The sequence below is a fragment of the Cheilinus undulatus genome, linkage group 12 (genome assembly GCF_018320785.1).
Source record: "Cheilinus undulatus linkage group 12, ASM1832078v1, whole genome shotgun sequence".
Taxonomy (NCBI): domain Eukaryota; kingdom Metazoa; phylum Chordata; class Actinopteri; order Labriformes; family Labridae; genus Cheilinus; species Cheilinus undulatus.
This window is the reverse complement of record NC_054876.1, coordinates 16,987,574-17,011,230: the sequence shown is the minus strand read 5'-3', so window position 1 is coordinate 17,011,230 and position 23,657 is coordinate 16,987,574. Positions and strand designations below refer to the sequence as shown.

The following is a 23,657-nucleotide window of genomic DNA, read 5'->3' as shown; positions in this document are numbered from 1 at the left end:
TGGGTTTAGGTTGGTTGACTTTTTTTTTTTAAACTCTCAGCTCGTTATCATGGCCGTCTCCCAATCTCTCGCCCTTTCCCTTCTGGTGGGAGATAACACTCCGGGTTGATGAGGGGTCTCTGAACAGTCCTGTCCGGAACGCCCGGGGATGTGCTGGAGTCATCAGGATCCTTTGTGTGAGACTGTCATAGCCTGACATGCCGTCGGCCCTGCTAGTAACAGAAATCTTTTTCCACCTTTTGTTGTTTGCAAAGTCTGACGGGCTAATGAAGGCCACACTGATGTGTCATGTCTTCCCAACGTGCTCAAGAGCCAAGGCTTTTTTCCCCCCTTTTCTTTTCACAGAACACTCTGGCTTTGCATTCAAGGGTAAAAAGGCGCTCTTCTTCTTCCTGCTCCTTTTTCTTTCTTTACCTTCTATTCAGAGACGCAGCTTGCAAAGAAAAGTAATTTCACTCTCTCTGTCCCTGAGAGAATCAACACACTGAAGTTGCATTGAATTTTCTTGCTGCAACATTTTTTCTTGGCTCTATTTCAGACCCATAACCTGGGGGTAAACATGCAATTAAAATAACAGCAGCCTGCCTTTTCCTTCCACTCCTCCTCTCCTTCAGCCGTTAGCACAAGCAATGTACAACACGGTGACTTGGTTCTCCTAATTGCCTTTGCTTTTAATTGGTAGAGAGAAGCTCGTAATATTCAACCAGCAACCAAACATATTTTCTCACCTGTTTTTTTCCCCTTCTTTGTTGTTTTTCTCCTCTAATATTGTTGTATGTGTCTCCTTCTAATGAGTTTATTTCTGGTGCACACATCTTGCTTTCTCTTACTACTGCTGGTGGATATTTTCACACATGAACCTTTATATAATTAGCTGATGCACTTCTCAGTTTTATAGCAAATATACAATCACCTGGTCTCATTTTCTAAATGGCCTCTCTCTATCCTGTTCCTTTTTCCCTCCTGTGAACTTTTTTTCAAACTTCCACATGAATTTCTGTTTCTCCTTTCCCACCAAGGAATAGAAAGAAAATATAGGTCAGCTTTTATGGAAGCAATTTGACACATGACACAAGCCATGCGCATCACTCTCTCAAGTCCTGCTTTTGTCTGCTAGCCTTTATTTGTCTATAATGAAAGCCACGCAGTTATTCGCACACTTTTATTACGCTTCTATAAGTAGCTGGTGGAGACTTGCCGAGTCACGCCCCCCCCTCCTTCCCTTTAATACTCTGAGAACCCCGTGGTGTCTGTCTGCACGGGGCTGATAGTGTGAGACGCCTGGCTAAACTCCACCAAGCCAATCCCCGCTCCACAGGCCGGCCCAGCTGGCTCAGCTCGGCCTCAGCAGACGAGGCTCTGTTTCAGCCCAGGACAGGAGGGGCACAACGGGGGCTAAGAGGTGGGCACCTCTTTGATCGGATGGGTGGGCTGCAAGTAAAATAAGTCATCAATGTGTACTTGGTTGTTTTCACTCAGGCCCTTCTAGAAATTTTTAAAGAAAATCTCCCAAAGTTGGTTGTTCACATATTTACAACACAGAAGGAGATTTTCCCTGTCGGAATAGTGTCAGAATAATTCAAAATTCTATGATGAGGATATTTGTCTATAGCTATACTACATGTGTACATATGAGTTAAGACACTTAGAGGAGCTCCCATGTGCTATACAGTTAATGGTTGCTTTGCAAGCTGGATGTAAATGACAGGAAATATACTGTAACTCTGGTCTATGTTATATGTAATATAGTATTTTCTTACATTCCATTCTTTCACCTCAGTTTGACATTTTAATAAACACCCAAAAAAAAAATAACATATCATTCCTGCTCTTGCCAGCTTACATTGGCTGTTTGTATTTTTTATGATTTTCATCATTTTAAGATTTTATCACAACTTTTAAAGCCTGAGATGACCTTGACCTCAAATGAATATGGTATTTCTCTATACATGCCAGGAAATTCCTGGCAATTGCTGGATGCTGCTGTGCTGCCTGATACAAACTAGCTGTCAGTGTTAATGATTTATTCACAATGCAATTAAGGTGCAAAATCAGTGCTTTTTTTTTTTAATCATGCAATTTTGTAATTTTAGGCATGCCACCCTCTGAGCGACCACAGCATGGCAGCAGCTGGATACGTTCCACTGCTCCTGCAACGATGGGAAATAAGTCCAACACTTCTCTTTTGAATGTCTCATTTAACAGAGCACAGTGGACAAGTTAGAATTAATCTGCACCTTGTGATGGCAAAGGTTTAACTTTTTTACTGTTTCCTGAAGCTCTTTTCATTTACTTTTCAATTAGCAGTACTGCCTTTTCTTTTTTAGTAACCTTAAAGTTGATACTCTCAATTTACAAGAAGTTCTTCTATGCTTTAGTATGAACAGAAAGTGTAACCAAAAAAAACCCTGTCTTTGTCACTTTTTGCTGGACTTGAAGTTTTCAGACTTCTGCATTAGAAAGATAATTTGTATAATCCAAATGAAGAAGAAGGCATAAGAAATAATGTTGACAGCATTGGTTTTCTTTGTTACCAAAATAAAACAACTAAATTCCAATATAACCACAAACAACACTGGTCAGAAATGCTGTTGCTCCTTGTCCTGCTTAATTGAAAAGCCCTCCCCTAAGAGGATGTGCTCGGCAGGTGTCCCAACGTCACTTTACTACTTTAACTTTAACTTTAACACAAATGGCCAGTTTTCATTAGCAGGACAAACTAGTCAAGAGATATCCTGATCAGCTACAAATACAATGATAAATCAGTATCAGAAAAAATCACATGCAAGACTATCTTAGAATCCAGAAACTAAAGAATAGATGGATACATTATTATTTAAATAAGGCAAAATCCACCAAACTATACCTAATTAAGTTCATAGCTCTTATAGGAAGTAAGAGAGCAAGCATAACAAAGAACCGTTTGTTTAGAAAATCTCTTATCGTTATCCTTAACTGGGTTACTGGCACAGAGGAATTGGCTAAACGGGAACAACTGAGAAGTTAAATGCTGTCACATTATTCAGGCATCATTGGATGACAGTGAGTCATTTTGTACATGCAGTCCTGAATGTTTCTATGTGCATGTAACGGTGTTAAACCCTGTATTTGACAGGATAAGTACTTTGAGGCTGTTCCAAACCTCTTAAGCAGGGGCCCAAGTCGTGCGATTTCCAACTGATTCAGACACAAATTTTGAGTGGCATGACTCATTTAGAAGTCAGGTTGACTTTAAACCTGATTGTGCACCATTTGTCATGTTGGGGGGGGGGGGCAGCCAACCACTGATTGGGTTGATCTCTGGCATGTTTGATATTTTGGCTGTATGACTGCACGCACTTACAGAGCAGAATAATGAACAGCATCCCCATCTTTGGGGTATTTTTTTCCTTTGTAAACTGTCAGACAGCACCTTTAATCATGATGAAAACAGCAGGAATGCCTTCCCTATAACAAAAGAAATAAACAGCAGGAAGTAAACCTACCTGGGAATCTCCAACTGACACAGAATATTTTTTATTATTTAGCTGCTAGTTGTGTTTGCTGGTGATTGTTTGAGCTGCATTTCATTATGATTGTTGTTGTAGAGTTAGCTTTAAATTGCACAGTGTACACCAGCTTAAGTCATGGTTTCAAACCACACTGATGTAGACCAAATAAAACATCTAAAAGTCAGGATCATAAATTATATCTCTTTGCATTTATTTGATTCACAACTAAAGAAATCAAGACAATGTTAAGAATCAATTCACAAATATTGAATTTGAAGATGCAATAAAAATGTGATTAATAATGACTTACAATGAAAATTCAGTGGTTAATTGCAACTTTATAAATGAGTACTAAAGATAACTGGCCCTTTGCAGTCAGATTACCCAGACTGTTAAGTGTTCTATAATAGGATGACTTTTTTGAATTCTTAATTCTGTCCCCACTTTTATCTGTCTTCTAAATCTTGTATATTTGTCTGTCCTTTCTGCATTTTGTATTTTAGTGAAGAACTTTGTAATATTTTCAAGTGAAGCGCTCTATGAATGAAGTGTATCATTTTAACTTATTTTTCTTAAAAAAGTTATCACGCAAGATTTCCCTCATTTTATGCATGCCCACAGCTTTGATGTCTCTGGAGTCAAGCCCTTGTCCAGACCGGGCTTAACCCCCTGCACGGTGGTCAGAGGGCAATCAGGACTCAGCAGAATCCTGCAGCCGAGACAGTCACATGCCTGCCACCACCTGAGGAGTGACACCTCCATCTTTAGCGAGCTCCGTCTCTGTCTGACTCAACTCCTTCAGGTGTAGTCATCCCTGATACAACCGGTCTGTGTGTTGAAAAACGGCTGCGTGGGGGTGTGCTGTCTTGGTGAAAAGGAGCCAGTGTTTGGCGTGTGATGTACATTTGAAGTCGTGGCAGCGCCGCTGATAGGCAAGTCAGTAGACGTCAGGCTTTCTGTCTGTTGGGTTTCATCTCCCCCTGCTCGGCTCTGCAAAGCAGAGTGTCAGCTGGGGCATTACCATAGGCTGACCTTTGCTGCAGCACTCCCCACTGCACAGCTTTCTGACATTCAGGGGCGCTGTGGGGGAGGCAGGAAGGGGGTGGGCTGATGGCCTGTTGGCTGTTTTTTGCCTGTAGTGTGTTGATGTGTGTGTGCTCCTATAACAACAGAACTGACAGTTTATGCCACCCTTTTTTCCTTATCCTTTCACTCTCTTGCCACTGTTTTGCTTTTGAAACGCAGAGAAAAGACAGAGTTATATTTGATATTTGGTTTTCATCCACCCCAAACCTGCCTGTTGTCAAAGAGATTGCTGTTATCTTTGTGTGAAATCTTGGCACCCCGATAAATGAGAGGGAGCTAGAAATGTTGCCTGCTGACATCAAGGAGCTGCCATGTACCTAAAATCCTTCCAAGGCCGAGGGAAAAGAATAACATATCAGGCCAATTAAAGTTAATGCATGGTGACACGCTGAATTGAGGGCAGGGATTGCTGCCATATGGCGGTCCGGGCTGTAAATCAGAAAAGCGAGGGGGGAGGAGAGGATGAGAGGAGTGGGAGGTTGGGTATCTTGAAGGGTGACGCAGCATCTATGGAATAAAACCACCCCCAAAATCCTCAGATCTGTCTCAAGACTGCAACTGCCACCCACCTGTCTCCCCCCTCCTTTATCTACCCTTTTCTCCTTCTCTCCCCCCTGCCCCTGCAGCACCCCAAGGTGCAACACTCTCAGGTATCTGTGTAGGACTGGCAGCTTCATTAAGGCTTGTTTTTTCTCCTCTCGCTGGGAGGATTTAAATGAGCTGTCATCCTGACCTTTTTGAGCTCCTGCTTTTTAAAGTAAGTTCAGCCCCCCCGCCACCACCTTAAACCCACCACCCGTCTTTCTCTCTTTCCACCTTTCTCTCCCGCTTTGTCACTCTTTCCTCCACTTGTCTCTTCTCCCCGCAGGGGGGAAGACACTTTTAAGCTTTCACCCTGCGGCAGACAGGCACGCCAAGGTTGTTTTGTGGGTAATTGCCTCTCTCATAGACGCTGTTTGCCTGCGCACACTTGCCGCCCTCTTCTGATGCCACACCACAAAAAGGGGGAGGGCGCGGACTCTGTAGACTTAATTTGCTCCCTGACTGTTCTTCAGTGCTGATTAAGCAAGCATCTGTGGTGTTTTGACTACAGCAGTAAGCCAAGCGGAGCATGGCTAACATTTTCTCCCTCTCTATTACATCAGGTTATTGCACAAAGTGGCAGGTGTTTATTGGAGCTGTAGCGCTGTTTATTCATTTCTTTCACCACATCCTGAGCTCGCTCCATTGTTTAACGTCCCTAAAATAAAGGTCTCTCTGAGGTGTAGAGCGCCGCAGTATCGATCACAGACTCACTAACTTGTCAGCACGGGGCCTCTCGAGTGTGTTCCCTTTCCAGTGTACAGGAGTCATTAATTTCCTCCGCCATGGTCGGGTGGAGGCGGAGAGGTAAAGCGCAGGTAGCAGGGTCCAACTAGCCGACTAACATGCAGGGCGAGGAAGGAGCGAGTCGATTTAAAGCAGCCAGCCCCTCAGGCCCAGTCTGCCCGTTTTACTTCAGCTGTTTGATGTTTAATTGAAGTTGTTATTGGCATCAAATGTCACCTTACCTGATGCTCCAGGTGTGAATCGGTTTCTAATTGAAAGGTAACTACGTCTCCCTCAGCCCTGTGCCTCAGGGGATCAGCCGCAGAGTTCTATTAGTCTGGACCTAGCCTCTGTATCACCACGCACCATGTGCTGCCTGCCAGTTATGTCTGACTGCTGACCTCTCCCTCTCTTTCTGTCTCTCTGCAGTGTGAGGAGAAGTGTGTGTCCCATGTTGCATTAGTGTCTGTGTGAAATGCTGGCCTGTCTGCCAGGGCCAGGTGACCTCCCCCTCCAGCTTCTCCCCCACACGCAGATGAACACTGGACTTCAGAAATGTAAGTACAGATCTCAGGACACTCACGCACACTTTAAACCACCACCATCATCCCACACACCAAACCAAGCTGTTACAATCATGCTGCCCGCCCCTCGTCAGATGCCCATGCCAACCTTGGCCTGGTTCTCTCTGCGGCAGCTTTGTATTAAAACCCGACACACTGAGAGAGTATTTTAGTGCTGCAGGACCACAGATCCGTCTTCAAGGGAAATTAGGATGAACTGCACCATTAATTTGCTGATGAACAGTGAACCAGCCCTCTCCTCTCCTCTCCTCCCTAAAGATCCGTCTATAACAAGTATGTTGATGTCTGTGTACTACAACACTTTTTCTCCACGTTCCTGTGTTAGATTCGGCCGTTACTTTATCCATCAGGAGGAGTCAGTCACCGTCAGACTCAGACAGATTTCAGCGGAGTCGTTTTTTGCCCTGGTGATCTTGTAATGTGAGTGAATTAAAGATGCAATCTGCTGCCCTGTTTAATAGCAGACTAGTCGAAGCTGGCTTAATTAATTCAATGTGTTTGAGTTTCACAACGGCTGACAAACTTGGACTCTGCACAGTGTGAGGGTCAGCAACACAAACCAAGTGCCAAAGTCAGCAATGAGAGCTGAGCCTAACTGGATCTGATCATGGGGAAAGAAGCAAATGGATACAAGAAAAATGTATTTATCTAATGGTTATTAAACAAAGATGGGTATCTAGCAAATAAAAACTACTGCTTCACACTTCTGCATTTATAGATTAAGCAAATCTGCATGGTCATACTCTTGCAGGGTCTTTTAAAGTAATGAAAATGAAAACATCAAGGCAAAACACAATCTGAACAATAAATACACTAAGCATGCAGAACTCTGCTAGAATTTGGAGTTGTGCAAGATACGAGAGTGGGATTCTCACAGGAAAGCTTAATACAAAATGCAATGCTTGGCTCATGATAATATCATGATACAGTGATTCTGTGATACATGACATATGGCAAAACAGTCTTTTATTGATGAATGTAATGTCTGATTAAAGCAACAATGTGTAGTAATTCATTCAAATATGCTAGACACCTACTGAAGGTCTCTGAGTGCAACTCCACTAAAACACAAAGTGCTGTTACGCCCAGCTCTTACAGACAACATGTATTTGGTGACAAGCAGAGGGTGGCAGTGCAGGCAAAGATGTGAGGAAAAGCCAGACAACCATGCCATCTAACTAGCTACGGTAAAAATACTGAATTTAGAGCAGATATGCATGTATCTACAGCAGATGGTTTGCAAACTGTTTCCATGTACAATGCAAGTCCATCTCCAGCAACACAGCCAGCTCAGCATTGGACTTGCAGCTTACTGTCATACTCTCTCCAATGCTCTAGTTTGTCATCTTGCTTGCTCTTTTTCTTTCTTATGATATGATGACACACTACCCTCCACTGCGCTACAATACGATACCATATGACACGGTATGATATGCAATACGATACCACAAAATGATACATCATGGCACAGCACCACAATACAATATAAAATTCATTCCCACAGTCTGTGGTGAGACCCACGGTTAGTTTGCATTAGGGTTTTTTTTTTGTTTGTTTGTTTTTTTGAGTCGCCAAATGACTTTTGAGAATTTCTTTGCTTCAGTATTTAATGTGACATTATGCCTACAGTTCACATTATGTGCCCCCAACATGGGGGGGGCTCCACCCTCTCATCCTCCACCAAAATTAAATACAAAACAGCCACTGGATGGCAAAAGTCACAGTTATCAACGCTTGGCAAATAAGAAATGCATTGTTCAAGACAGGACAGCTAACGAGCGCCCAAGGGGTCAAGCATGCAAAAAAGTCAATGTGACAAAGGTGGGGAGGCTTTGTCCAGGCTTGTAAAAAATAATCCTCAGATCAGGCCCGGTTGAGTTCTGAATTAGCATTATCCAAGCTAGCGAGGCCATCAGCCCAATCATCCAGCTGAGGACAGTACAGGGCCCAGACTTGATTAACATAATGTACAGAAAACAAAGTTGTTTGGTCACAACTGTAAAAAGTGGGTCACAATAAAAAAGCTTGGGAAACACTGTGATGTAGAATATGATACAATACAATATGATTAAAGTCAAGTCAATTTTTCTATTTGACACTTTAAAACAACCTCAGTTGACCAAAATATACAGGCTGAAAACAACATAAAGTGACAGGATACCATATGATATAATATGATAAGATACACTTAATTGTCTCCATAGAGAAACTCTTCTGTGTTGTGGACTTCAGAGTGCTACATATAGTTTTCTACTTTGTCAGAAGAGTTGATTAATAAAAACAACAGAAACAATCTCAGTCTACATGTAAACAGGAAAGAACATGGCAATGCAAACCTCAGCATATAGGCTATATGTATATTGCACTTGTGTCATATTGCACAGCATATCACAAACACAACATGAGTAAAAGAAAATATAGGAGCATCTTGATGTTATAGCACAACCTATACAGCCTTTAGAAAACATTCAGAATTTTGGTGGAGGGGGACACAGTCTTTAAAACTGATCCTAATACATCTGGGGACTCTTTATCATCTAACAGATAAAAGCTCAAACTCAGAATGGAGGATGTGGGACAGGTCAGACAATACTCTCTGTTCTGGCCTAAGAACAGACTGTATGGTCTGCAGGGAGAGATTTTCAGTCCTCCCTGTGACCTTAATGACAGTCTGCATCAGGTGATCGAGTTTAGTTTTAACTGAGCTCTCCAGCCCAGGTCTAAAGCAGAGCAGCATCCATTCCCACCCCTCAGCCTCAGCTTGTGTATCACATGGTACTGAGACAAGCTAACTGGTTTCTTTTTAAGATGGTGTGTGAACTAGTGCTGTGTGGCTGTACACATGTCCTAGGAGAGGACTGTGGCCTGCTGCCAAAGTTACATAGTGCTAAAAGCAGATGACCTGGGTGCTGTAGGAGGGTGGGTTAAATGTTTTTCTCCCAGTTGAAAATCATGGCACTGTAAGGTTTTGAGAGTAAAATTTGATGATGGAAAATGTACATGTTGTCGCTTTAACTGGAAGATATAAAATGCTCTTGCAAAGGTAAAATACAGGATAAATTAGTTTATTCATTGCAAATTAGTGTCAGTTTCACCTCCTGTCACTCTTTTTTTTTTATCTCCTAACTCATTTTCACAGCTGTCTGATATTTCTCACTGTCTTCTTTTATCCTGCTGTCAACCTCCTCTTTGACCAATTAACCTCCATTCACATTTCCCTCATTCATGCCAAGGGCTCAGATATGAGGAGTCATGAAGTAGTGACACATTGAAAGAAATTAACAGGGAAATCTGGTAAGAGTGCTGGATTTTTAAAAATAGCAATATAGCTATTGGACACCAGTGAGGGAGTTAGGGAGTCAGTATATTACTTTGTCATTATTTTCCTTACTCTGATACAAAGCATAGTTTGATAAAACAGAAAGCAAAAGACCTATCATAGCTACATACTCTTCAAAACAGGTTTCATTTTGAGTTTTAAATGATCAAATTGGAGGCTAGATTTAAGGGATAACTCGCTTTAATGATTCCTTGAACAGAAAGAATAAATGGAGTTGAAAGTTGTCTGAATTTTCAATACTTAGATACACACCTCTTCTGAATTCTTTTTTTTTTTTTTTTCAAGATCTATTTTTGGGCTTTTCATGCCTTTATTACATAGAGGAGGACAGTGGATAGAATAGGAAATGGGAGAGAGCGTGGGGAGAGACATGCGGTAAAGGTTCGAACCCGGACCTCCGTGTACATGGGTAGCACCTTAGACTGCTAGACTATCTGTGCCTTTCGCTTCTTCTGAATTCTGAGTGAAAATTAAGAAAGATTATTTAATAATATGTCTATACCTTTTCTTTAGTGAAAAATTTCCTCATTATGCCTTCTGCTACTTTTAGGAATATTCAAAATAAGGTGATTTGTTCTCGCTGACTTATTTAGCAGTATTGTAGCAGTATTGTTTGAAGGTTGGTCAGTATACGACTACAAGACATTTTCACTATTTTCCAGGGTCTGAGACTCGTGAAAACTGGTGTTGATGTTTGTTTTTAACTAGTTATAAATTAGATATAAGGATATGTGTGAAAACCCTCTTAAAAATAGAAGCAATCATAAGTTTGAGAGTAAATTTTTTAAACTCAATTTTTAAGCAAATGTTTCTGATTTTAAAAGTGTTTTTGGTCATTAATTGTTGAAAACATTCAAATGCACATCCGCATTTTAAAAATAATTTTGATGCAGCCACTCACTCATACTTACATTCATTAAAAGATCTCAGCTCTTCACATTCTCAAACAAGATGTTTGTGTACAGAAACAGACATTGATTACTGTAGATCAGCTTTAGTTATTACATGTTAAAAGTCTGTGTCCTATCTCTCCTGCCTGTTTCTCTCAGCGTAGAAACTCAGTCCCAACTTGACCCATTTTTGCAGCAGTTTTTTTCTTGTTGTAAAATGCTCCAGCTCATCAAGACTGTAATTTCAGAATCACAGTAATCAGCCAACCCCCAGGAGATCAGCAAGCGTGAGGGAGTCTGCTAAGTGCCAACGTCTGTTGCCTCACTCAGGCAGGCTTGTGACATGGTGCAGCCATCAGCTACTCCGTCTCTCTGCTCTTCCTTTATGTGACAAACTGAGACACATCAGAGCAGGAGGCACAACTGGAGTTCAATTTGTTTTTCTGCCCAACACTGTAATCCATTTTGGTGATGGAGCGTGCTCTTCGCAGCTCGGCCGGTCTTACTGGTGTAATTTCAATCTATTTTTTTTCCTCCTCGTCATTCTCTTATAATGCTTTTTCCTTTTCATCTGCTCTTCAAAGTATCATTAACAGACGCACCGTTACATCAAAAGCAGTGGAGCTGTTTTTCATTTAGACTGAATCATTTTTATCAAAGTGCCAGAGGAAAAAGAAAACTAAAAATCTGTGCAGTCTCAGGTGGTTTTGCTGCTTACTATCCAGCCTCAGTAGATCATCTCCTGCATGTGTGCGGAAAAGACGGACTCAAATATTGGCCAGTATCATTAGGCTGATGTGGGCCCAGCCTTAATATTAGTGCAAGTATACTCTAATACACTATATTACCAAAAGTATACAATCACCTTGACTCGCACATGAACTTAAGTGACATTCCATTCTTAATCCATAGGGTTTAATACGATGTCATTTCACCCATTGCAGCTATAACAGCTTCAACTCTTCTGGGAAGGGTTTCCACAAGGTTTAGGAGTGTGTTTATGGGAATTTTTGACCATTCTTCCAGAAGTGCATTTGTGATGTCACACACTGATGTTGGACGAGAAGACCTGGCTCTCAGTCTCCGCTCTAATTCATTCCAAAGGTGTTCTGTCGGGTTGAGGTCAGGACTCTGCGCCGTCCAGTCAAGTTCATCCACGCCAAACTCTCTCATCCATGTCTTTATGGACCTTGCTTTGTGCACTTGTGCACAGTCATGCTGGAACAAGAAGGGGCCATCCCCAAACTGTTCCCACAAAGTTGGGAGCATGGAATTGTCCAAAATCTCTTGGTATGCTGAAGCATTCAGAGTTCCTTTCACTAGAACTAAGGGGCCAAGCCCAGCTCCTGAAAAACAACCCCACACCATAATCCTGCCTCCACCGAACTTTACACTTGGCACAATGCAGTCAGACAAGTACCGTTCTCCTGGCAACCGCCAAACCCAGACTCGTCCATCAGATTGCCAGATGGAGAAGTGCGAATCGTCACTTCAAAGAACCTGTCTCCACTGCTCTAGAGTTCAGTGGTGGCGTGCTTTACACCACTGCTTCAGATGCTTTGCATTGCACTTGGTGATGTATGGCTTGGATGCAGCTGCTCGGCCATGGAAACCCATTCCTTGAAGCTCTCTACGCATTGTTGTTGAGCTAATCTGAAGGCCACATGAAGTTTGGAGGTCTGTAGCGATTGACTGCAGAAAGTTGGCAACCTCTGTGTGTCAGGACGAAGGGAGTTAGGACACAATTGCGGATAAGGCAGGGGGTGGGGTTCTTTAAGTTATCCTAAAAGGATAACCACTAAGATCGTAGGCGATCAATAGGAAGCGGGGAAAGAAAACAAAAGCTATATGCTGGTAAGAAATAACCTAAAAGCTCCCGTTCAAAGTGCAAACAAGAAACTAAACCACTGCTGCCAAGCAGCTGACAACAAACTGAAACAACTTGGGAGATTGAGTAAACTCAAATGACATGCAAAGGCAACTAGATCAGCTTAAACAAGGAAACCAAAAATGGCTGAGTAAAAACCCTCAGCACTGATACTCAATGAACTTTCAGTGACCAGTAAACTAAGTCTTCCTTTAGAAAGGTTTATAAATGCTTGTGAAAACTCTTTCATGCAAAACACACACGAGAAAACCCAGGGAGATGCTCTCAGAATCTCTGAAGGTGAGACAATGAGTCAGCAAGGAGAGCTGGAGCTCAGGAGCATATATAAGCTTCCCACACCTGGTCATCATCAAGGCTAATCAGCCACACACCTGACTCTGCAGGTGAGTTGAATGATTGCATCACCTGCCTCAATGAGCTGCAGGAGTGAGTATCCTCACACTGTGCACTATGCGCCTCAGCGTCCGCTCACCCCGCTCCGTCATTTTATGTGGCCTACCACTTCATGGCTGAATTGCTGTGAGTCCCAATCGCTTCCACTTTGTTATAACACCACTGACAGTTGACTGTGGAATATTTAGGAGTGAGGAAATTTCACGACTGGACTTGTTGCACAGGTGGCATCCTATCACAGTACCACACTGGAATTCACTGAGCTCCTGAGAGCGACCCATTCTTTCACAAATGTTTGTAGAAACAGTCTGCATGCCTAAGTGCTTGATTTAATACACCTGTGGCCATGGAACTAATTTAAACACCTGATTTCAATTATTTGGATGGGTGAGTGAATACTTTTGGCAATATAGTGTATGTCCACATGTGAAACCCTTTTAACAAAATATGATGCAGAACAAACCTGGGATGAATGATCTCAGCACTGTCTGCAGTATGCAGCAGAACATGGCAGCACAAGTCTGCTTGACACACTAAAATTATGTAAGATGTCCCTGGATAAAGTCATTTTTTAGAAAACAGACCTCTGAGGATAGTTGCATTGTCATATTGGTATTTAGTTTGTGTAAGTTATTAGAAAAAGCATATTTTTATTCCTACTGAAATATCCAGTTACTTGGCTGCCATAGTGTAATCTTGCAAAACCGTTGGATTGGTCAGATTCTATTGATGTCGTCAGGCAGGTCCATTTTACAAAGGTTCAGTCTGAAAGGTTTGATCCCAGTCTGTGAATGGATGGACCAATCTGCATCATTTGCGGAATCAAGGTAGTAAATACAGGAGTGGTTTAGTTTATTGTCTGCAGCTGGGAACTGGGAATTCTGTCAGGTCCCCCCAACCCCTAATGGGACAAGGGATAAAATGATGAATGGATGGATGAGTAATTCATATTCTTTAATGACACACTTTTCAGTTATTTTAAATTCCTAAGAAATCTGTAACACTGTGGTGTGCATTACTTTGTTGGTAAACAGTGCATCACATTTTTTTATATCAGTAGTATCCAAATAAAATGTGCTCAAACAAGCGGCACCTTTTAATGATCCTTGTCAAATTGCTAAACTAGTGTGGTTAACATCAGCAGTGCTAGGTACACCAGTCTTACTCTGGTTAAGTTTACTTATGTAAAAGTAAAGTGTCTTTAAATCTACTCAAGAGAAAGTAAAAAAAAATATATATAATTTAAAGTTCACTTTAAGTACTTAGTAGCTACTGAGGAGTTGTACAGTAAAATATGAACTTTCCTTATTGGCAAGAACATCAAGAGAATAGATCTGTAAACAGGTTTTTAAGGTAAAGTCACACCTCATAAAGTAAAATACAAAGCAAAATTGACAGTGCTAATTAACTCATATAGAGTTAAATTCACACTTTAAAAATCTCTATATCAGTCCACACTAGGGCTGTACGATTTGGGAAAATAATCTAATTGCGATTTTTTTTTATCATTATTGCAGTTGGGATTTAGTAAGCAATTATTTCCTAAGTTCTTCATGTATTTTACAACAAAAACAAGCAATAATTTATTCTATACTATAACAAATACAATATAAGAATAAACTAGGACAGAAGAATTTTTTAAAAATATCAAATTGTGAATATTTTTTACTCATTTTGCACATTTGATATAAACTGTTGTATCGAAGGGATGATCATTTTTATAAAATTGTCATATTTAATAAGAAAAACATACAAAAAGGAAGAAAATAGGATTTTTTTGCACACTATTCTAAAAATATGCCACCAGACGCATTGCATGATATGTAGCCAATACATAACAAATTCTAAACTGGTATTTTGACACAAATTTCAGGTTAAAGAATTATTGCACCTTCTACGATTTGAAAATTGCTGCAGTCCATATTGCAATTTAATCTGATTAGCGATTAATTGCCCAGCCCTAGTCCACACTCCATAAATATTAGGGCCTCTCTATAAAAAAGAAGAGGGTCTGTAAACTTTCCAGAAAAAGACTTATTAAACTAATTGCCAGTTTTGAAAGGTCGTTAATTTACAAGAGAAAAAAAAGTTTTCTTTTTACTTTGAATATTGTGAATGTATGTGAGCCAAACCTTAGAATTTTTTAGATTATAAAGTAAAAAAAATCTAACTCCTATTTTTATTTTAGTTTCTTGTAAATTTTTGACTTTCCAATGTAGTAAATATACAGTTTAAAAAGACGTGAAACTTCTGAGTTTCTAATGTCAAAATTTAACACATATTAAATTTGGAAAACTCATTTTCACCATATTAAATTTTAAGTTTGTTTTCTCATACTCATAAATCTTTATAATATCAAAAACTTTTTTTGCCTGAAAATGTTAACTTTTTTCGCAAAACAGATAACAGTATATATTATTTAATTGATTTATTTTATCTTAGCTTTATTTTAATATGTTTTGAGCAGGCATCTGCAAAGTCACTTGTTATCTCCTTAAACATACTTTTTATCCCTACAAATGCTTTCCTTCAAACTTTAATGCCTCCAAAGGCACTGATAGTTTCTTGTATTTGTGATGTGATATTGTAGAATGTTTAACAGAGTGTCACCAGTTAATCCAGCACCAGTTAAACCATGACACAGATAATGGAAGCTAAATCCTCTGGCTGTGTTTATTTGATTCAGGGACATTACATTTTATTATCATTTAAAACATTGTTTCAATTAAAAAGACATAGGTTTATGGTTTCTTATTGATGCAAATGACCTTTCCTCGGCCCGTACTTTGGGGAGCCCCGGTGAAGATGTGTGTGGTGGCGGGTGGTTAAAAGCCAGTTTACCTGCAGCTCTTTGACAAGATGCCATCCATCCACTGTTCTTTTTCATATCAGGGCAGCAGAGGGAGGAAAACAGGCCTGTTAACTTGAGCTGCAGTGTTACATCTTGGACACTTATTTTGAGCAGCATTATCAGCCTTAAATCCATTAATATTTGTTTAAATGACTTGTCATTCTGTTGACTAGTGAGACTGACAGTGTGAAATTGTTTATTTATCCTACAGCGGACACCCCTAAAGAATCCTCTATACATGGTTTGGGCTGTAGTGTGTGTTTTTTGTGATGCTAAACACAGTCAGAACCTCCACCCTGCAGTAACACTGAGCTGTCTCTGCAGAGCCCAGTCGTTTACCCACATGGAAGATCATTTGACAGCTTAACTCCATGAGAGCTGTGTCTGACTCCTCTGAGGTGAAACTCATAGACGAGTTGTCACTTGAAATCTTTATTCAATACACTGACAAGTTCCCACAGAAAGGAAAAAGGATCAGATGGAGAGTTTACATAATTAGCTCCAATTTGTGTTCCCATTTTCCTACCCTTGAGCACCATCCCTACAGCTGCTCAGTGCACTCTAATGCTGCGTCTTGTGTTACAGAATATTGTCTTTGACACTTTCCCCTCCCTCTGTTTTTACCCAGAGAGCTTCAGATCACCAGGCTGGCTGTGCTCTGCCTCCTCGCCTGTGGGTGAAATCTGTGCATAGGAGAGTAATTTAAAGTTACGAGCTTGCAGGTTGCTGTCAGAGGCGAGGTCGGAGCAGCTGCTCTATTTATCATCAGGGAGTGACTGTTAACAGATGATGGCTGTGAAATGTAAAGGCTGTCGGAGGAGAAGCTCAGGTACGCACAGAGACAGTGGGTCACAAAGAAAACGGCTCGTACTCCAGACAGGATGACTCAAGTAGCACAAAGTGGCCCTTGGTCCTCGGTTCTTTCAGGCAGAACAAACAGTGAGTACTGTCGGGCCACTCGGCTGATATTCACATCTAAGTCCCTGCTGAGATCAAAGGAAACTATCTTTTCTGCCTCTCCTTGTAATATTTTTCACTTCCCAAAGGTCTGTCAGCATGGGAGGCTCTGCTGGAGTATCTGTAAAAATGTAAGGAGGTGGCATCATGTGGGAAACCAGATTCACATGTCTAATTTGACACCAAAGCTTCAGACTTAATTTCCTGCTCTTGTGTGAAAATTGCAATTTGCAGCAGCATGAGCCCCTGCCCCCTGCTGCTTAAAGCTTGTTCAATAAAAACAGTAGTTTGAATAAAAGAAACCCTAATTAGTGCCTGCTGACTGTGCACTTGTGTTGCAGCTAGCAAGCTAGCAGCGGGGTAATTAACGCATGGCCAGACTGGCCTCTCTCCCCTGTTCCCTCTCTGGGAACGTGCTTAGCTGGAGATCTGAGAGATGATATGCTCGCAGCCGCCTACAAACTTCACTCATATCCTCATTAACCCTCCCTTGATGCTTTAAGCTCCGCAACTAATCCAAGTTTTAGGTTAAGGTTGAAATGCTAATAAGCTACACTTGCTTACCAGAACACATAATCAACAGCTGCCAAAGCCTTTAAACAGATGTAAACAGCATGAGGTTGATGTTATCCACTGTTAAGGGAGAATGCTCTAAACAGTAATTTACCGATTTTATTACATGTTTTATAGCCGTTCTGTTAAACTCTTCATTCTGATTTGCTTTTTTTTCCCCCAAAATGCCTGCCTAAGCTTTGTTAACAATGTATAATCCCTTTTCCAATTTAATGGATTGGTCAGTTTCCAGACATTGACATTGCTTTCTCTGCTACTCGCCTGAGTCTAACAACTTAAGTATAAAACTCATTACACAAGTGCCAGTGGCAAGGAAATAACTGTGTAACAGTCTCGCTACAGTTTCCTCACCATATTTCTCAATATAAAACAAAGTGATGGCTTTATTTCCCTCTATTTTTAAATCACACACTGTTTTATTTTTAACCTTAACAATAATGACAGAAAAAAAATACATAATAAAAGTTCAGAGGTTAAAGCTAATGGATTAGGGCTGCTTTAATACAGGAATTTTAAACTTGAATGTGGCACTTATTAAATCAAATGATGTCAATACTTTTGATATAACGGCACCAAAAACTGAACTCCTAGACACCCAGTATAGGGAACTTTGTTGTTCTAAGTCAGGGACGGGCAACTTTGATTACTAAAAGGCCCATGTGATATTTTTCTCACTGCCAGTAGGGCCATTTTTTTACAAATTGAGGATACTCTTAATTTAACAATTAAAAATAACATGTATTTTCACATAAAGAGCAAATCTATAGTTTCTATCAAAGTTTATTAAACAAATATTTGTATTTTTAACTCAGCTGCATACAGAACTTGACACAAAGAGTAAGGAAATTAATGTTTGGTAGATTATTTCTTTGTTGTTCTTCTTGGCAGTTAATCTTATGCTGTTGGAAAGCCTGTTTATTTCCCTTTTAAATGGTGCCACATTTGTAAGGAACATGCCTTTGTAGGATGAGCAGCAGAGCTGAGTATGTGGGTTACACCCATGAAAAACAATGCCACATCTTCTCTGTCAATGGTAAACAGCTTATCCTGCCATTGACTCTTGTTTGGTGTTTGGTGGATTGGATGATGGAAGTCTGAAAAAAAATAATATAAAAAAAAAAAATATTGGTAATTTAACAGTTTATTCATTTAACAAACAGAAGCCTCAGTAGTGAGTGGAAGAATCATACACAGCAACAACAGCCTGACTCCTCCTCATGCTGGTCACCAGCCTGGTCACACACTGCTGTGGGATGGCATCCCATTCTTCAACCAGCATTTGTCCCAAGTCAGCCAACGTGGTTGTGTTGGTCACTGGTACAAACAGCATGCCCAAGCTGATCCCACAAGTGTTCAACGGGGTTGAGGTCAGGACTAATGGTAGGCCATTCCATCCTCTCTACTCCCAAATTTTTGAGGTAGTCTCTGATAAACCCCGCTCTGTGGGGGCGAATGTCGTCATCTTGGAGGAAAGAGTTCAGGCCCAGACTATGGAGATAAGGGACTGCTACTAGTTGCAGAATCTCATCTCGATATCTCTCTGAATTGAGATTATCTCCAATGATGATCCTGTGTGGGAGATGCTGCCTCACACTTTCACACTGCCTCCCCCAAAAGTTGTTTTCCATATCTTGTCAACACTTTGACCCCACAATCGAACTGCCTTTGGCAGAATCTGGATTCATTGCTGAGGATTATGGTTGCCAATCAGGTTTCAGCACCTGGGCGAACCAGAAGCACAAAACAAGAGTCAATAGCAGAGTAAGCTGCTTGCCATTGGCAGAAAAATTTGTCAGATTTTCATGGGTGCAACCCTCATTCTCAGCTCTGCTGCTCATCCCACAAATGCATGCTCTTTGCAAATGTGGCACCACTTAAAAGGGAAATAAACAGGCTTTCTAACTGTATAAGATTTACTACCAAGAAAAATTTTAACAAAGAAATAATCTTCCTAACACTAATTTCCTTCCTCTTTGTGCAAAGTTTAGTAGTACCTAATTTGTTTAGCTAAATGCAAAACTTAAGCCTATTTAAACTTCTCTGAATGCTTTTAACATTAAACTGATTATTTTGGTGTATTATACTCCTTTTGTGCATTAGATGATGCATATACAAGATCTTCACTGCAATAATTACAGCCAGTTATATCTCTTTTCCTTACAAAGAATCTCACAAGTATGAATAATAATAGGTGTTTCTATTTTTCATGCTTTCATAGCAGATAGTGATGTTTTCTTCTTGTTTACAATTTCTTGTTATCTTAAATTGACCCGGGACTCACTGAGTAAAGAGAAGGGCTGTATGTGGCCTCCAGGCTGACATTCGCCTACCACCGTTTTAAACGATCAAAACTGCACAAAACATTGAATATTAATGGATTTTATACAATTTTAACAGTGTTCAGAAGCTCGCCTGCAATTTTGATGGATCTGTTCCTCTCCTACACATCTGTCATGTAAAATAAATGTTTCTAAAAGTTTTGGTTCTTTTCATATTTTTGATCATTAAAATAGCAGAGATTGTATTTTTACATGTGGTGTTGAAAAATTATCAAAGTACTGACATTTTTGTCAAAATAAGAGACAGTCATTAAAATCACCGCAGGTATTTCTTTTTTCTGAAATGTATTTTCTGTAGATTTTATTATTGTCCATACTAGAAAACATGCTGATACCAACTCCTGTGATTTGTCTAGATCTGCAGTTGACATCAACAAAACAATATATATCAAACCAATATACAGTGTACTAGTCAGGCTCAATAGCTTTCCTAAAAGCCTCTGATCTCATTGTGGACCCAACTTAATGTATCTGTCACGAATGCAAAGATTGGCCAGATCCATAAAGTGGACTGTGCACTACTCTCAGGCACACTGTCTCCACTCTCCACAAAAACAAACAAGGCCATGTTTTAGAGCAATTTAGTGTCTGTGCAGGAGTTTGTCTACAATTTTTAAAGGATTTGTTCTTCTCTTGCACACCTGTCATAAAAAATGAATGTACAGTCTTTGAAGTTTCGGTACTTTTTCTCCCTATTAATCAGTGAAGTAACAGAGATGGGATGGTTTTGAAACACATGGTAACACAGTCTCAAAAATTTTAAGACATAACACTCTTGCAGAGTGTTTTCCACAGCCTCACTATGGGATACAAATAACAATGCATATCGTTATACCAGGGATTTGGGTTTCAAGCATGTCTTCATAAACATGTCCTAAAAGAATTTCCCACAGCTCCTTTTCTTTATTGTAGATAATAACAAAATATGCATAATTTTAAGGATCCTACACTTTAAAACACTTGAACTCTTATCATTGGAGATCCAAGTAAATTAATATTGTCTTTTCATAATGAATAAATGATTAATGAATGCAAATACAATATGAAACTTTCTAGATTAGAAATAGCCCTCTTTGTTGTCTCTCTAGCTGTTATTTTTATACTTTTATATTATATTATGGTTTCATTTTACTCTTAGCTCACTTGCATTTGTAAGAATGTCTTTTTGCTTTATTTCTGCATTAAACGGCAGTACAGTTTCTGCAGTGAGTCGAGTAGTGGATTTAACAGTTTTCTCACACTCCTAAAGCAGCTGTCTGAAGTCTTCATTGTCATTGCCACGGTTTTTCTCACCCCTTACAAATAAAGCATAAAGTGCTGCTTATGAGCTCCTGGTCCCATTTTGAAGTTGAGGGAAATTTTGACTTTACAGGGTCATTCATTGCTGGTTTGGACAACACAGATTAGCCGAGTGAGCCTAGCAGCAGCTGCAAACTGCTAAGTAGCCTGGTTGTGTGCCAGTGAGGATTGGTGTTGCAACAGAGTTTTACCTTGTTTATTGCACTGCTTGCCTGTCTCGTGCCCAACTACTGACTTTCTGGTGTTTGAAGAAACCCCAAATAACCCAGTATCTTTGCATTTTGCCTTGCCTTACCACCTGTAACTTACTTTGGTGTGAAGTGTACTCGGCATTATGCAGTTTAGTGTCTGCTGCCATCTGTTGGCTTTATGTTAATTGTGCCACAGGAGATGTAGATTTCAAATTGCCACCATAGCATTTACATGCATTGACACCTGTATCGATACACGTACCAGCAAGGAGTGTGTGATGATATTCCCATATCTTTTTTTTTTTTTTTTAGATTTATTTTGGGCTTTTCCGTGCCTTTATTTTGATAGAGGAGGGCAGTGGATAGAGAAGAGAGAGCAGGGGAGAGACATGCGGTAAAGGGCCTCAGGCTGTCCGCACATCCGTACATGGGGCCTTAAACCACTAGGCCACCTGTGCCTCATTCCCATATCATTTTTTGAGAGCACAGGCCTTTTGTACATCTCATTATTTAGAAAATCTATAAGGATGAATTTTCTTCTAAACACTGTCTGGTGACTGCACCATTTTAATGAAATAAAAATTGTTTTGGGTCCCAGTTTGGTGCATGCAGTCCTACAAGGAATACATCTGAGTAGTGAACAGTTAGTTCAGTGATACATGTTGTTTCGTGCAGGTTCTTGACAATAAGAGTACCCAGTAATTAGGCTATTGACATGCCTTTATTTTGAATGAGCTATATCAGGAGATTAGGATTTTTCAGCATTAGCAAATTAACACAATGCAGATGTCTGAAACCTCAAAGACTGAGTTAGAAGCTACAACGAAGGAAGAACTGAACAGACAGAGGCTTAAAAACACCAGAGAGAGATGGCAATGATTGCTTCACTCATGTTTCATCAACGACAGATGCGTGGATATCCCATGACACTTAAATCTATGACTGCACATTTCACAGTTCATTAATATGATTCATTGCTCTTAAAATCTTTCCTCTTTCTTTTCTGTTGTATTAATTTTACAAATGTCTTTATTATCATTTGCTCCTTTTAAAATGTTTCATACACTACCATGGTTAGCTCTCAAAAACTGAAGAGGGAACAAGTTGTAACTTTCACTTTCAAAACATATCAGAATGACCTACAATTATTCATCTGGGACCTTTTTGTTGCATTTGCTCTTTTCAACCAGACTCGTACTAAACTGTGAACCTCTGTGAACCCTTAATAATAATAATAATAATAATAATAACAGTGTGAGCTGAGATAGAAGCTATGCTTAAACATAAAGTTGTTCTAGTGTCCTTTGAAACTCTTTGATGATTCAGCGTTGCTTGCATTAATAACCTCACTTTTCCATGTCGACTCAGTGCTCTTTATCATTCCTCTATACTGTCCACAATCCTGGTTTCATCCAGAAGATTTTATTCAGATGAAATGGTGAAAGATGTTTTATTCATTGCGACAGCTGATGGAGCTCTCTTCCCACCTACTTAGCACCCTTTTTACAGAAACAGTGACATGAGGTTTTGACAACAGTTGCAGACCTAGGAGGCTGTGCCAGAATCTCAGATTGCTTGAATTCTGAAGGCAAACAAGTTAAAATCAGAAAGTTTAGTTTTGATGCTGAAAATTATATGCAGAGCTAGATCAATATGGGATACCAATACACTTTTTAGGGAGAAAATATCAGCAAGAAACCACAAGGCTGACATTATAGTTGAGCTGGAATAAGATTATAACTTTCCTGAATTGGTTGTAAATCAATTCAACACCAACAGGACTTTGTTATGGTACTCAGAAGACTGTTTTTGAAAACTACCAAAGAAAATGCAGTGTTGGTTTACATCAGGGGTGTCTAAACTTTTTCCACAGAGGGCCACAAACAGGAATATATTAGGATGGTACAGCAAATTCCCAGAGTGAAAAAAATTGGGTGTTAAACAAAAAAGAGTGAAGGAGTTAGATTTTCAGAGTACATTCACACACTTAGACTCCAGCTAGTGTTTAGTGATGCTCCTGGGCAGTGTTAGAAAAAGTAGTTCATTCACACGGTGTTGAGAGCAGTGAATCAACTCTGTTCTTGAGTTCATTCCCAACAGCTTTGTTGCCACGCCCCTACTGCCACTTCAAATCTAGGGAGTAGAGTTTTCCCATCATGCATTGTGTGTTTAGATGTATTTTAGATGTTTTTAAATGTATTTTATATGTGTTTAGATGTTGCCTGTTGTACAGTTACTATTGCTGTTTTTCGTTTGCTCATGTTTCTGGTGAATTGTTGTTGATTGATATTAGATACATCTGCACCATGAGTGACACTGTCCACTGAGTTTAACACTTCCCACACGGCAAGGGCTGGTCTGTTGAGAGGGACCACAGGTTGTCTGGCACTTTACTCATCCTGATGAGAGCACAGCAACTTAGCCTCAATGATCAATGAAAATTGGTAGGTTTTAATGGCATGGTAGA

General features: G+C 40.1%; 1 protein-coding gene across 2 annotated transcripts in view; it reads left to right on the top strand.

The window, feature by feature from the left end:
- fam222ba (family with sequence similarity 222 member Ba) overlaps positions 1–23,657 on the top strand; it is an 87,168-nt gene that overhangs the window by 51,526 nt on the left and 11,985 nt on the right. For both annotated transcript variants that reach the window (XM_041800647.1, XM_041800648.1), the window contains one exon: positions 6,315–6,442. In XM_041800647.1, coding sequence (XP_041656581.1) covers positions 6,361–6,442 — 82 coding nt within the window. In that variant the 5' untranslated portion in view covers positions 6,315–6,360. The remainder of the gene's footprint in view (positions 1–6,314; positions 6,443–23,657) is intronic.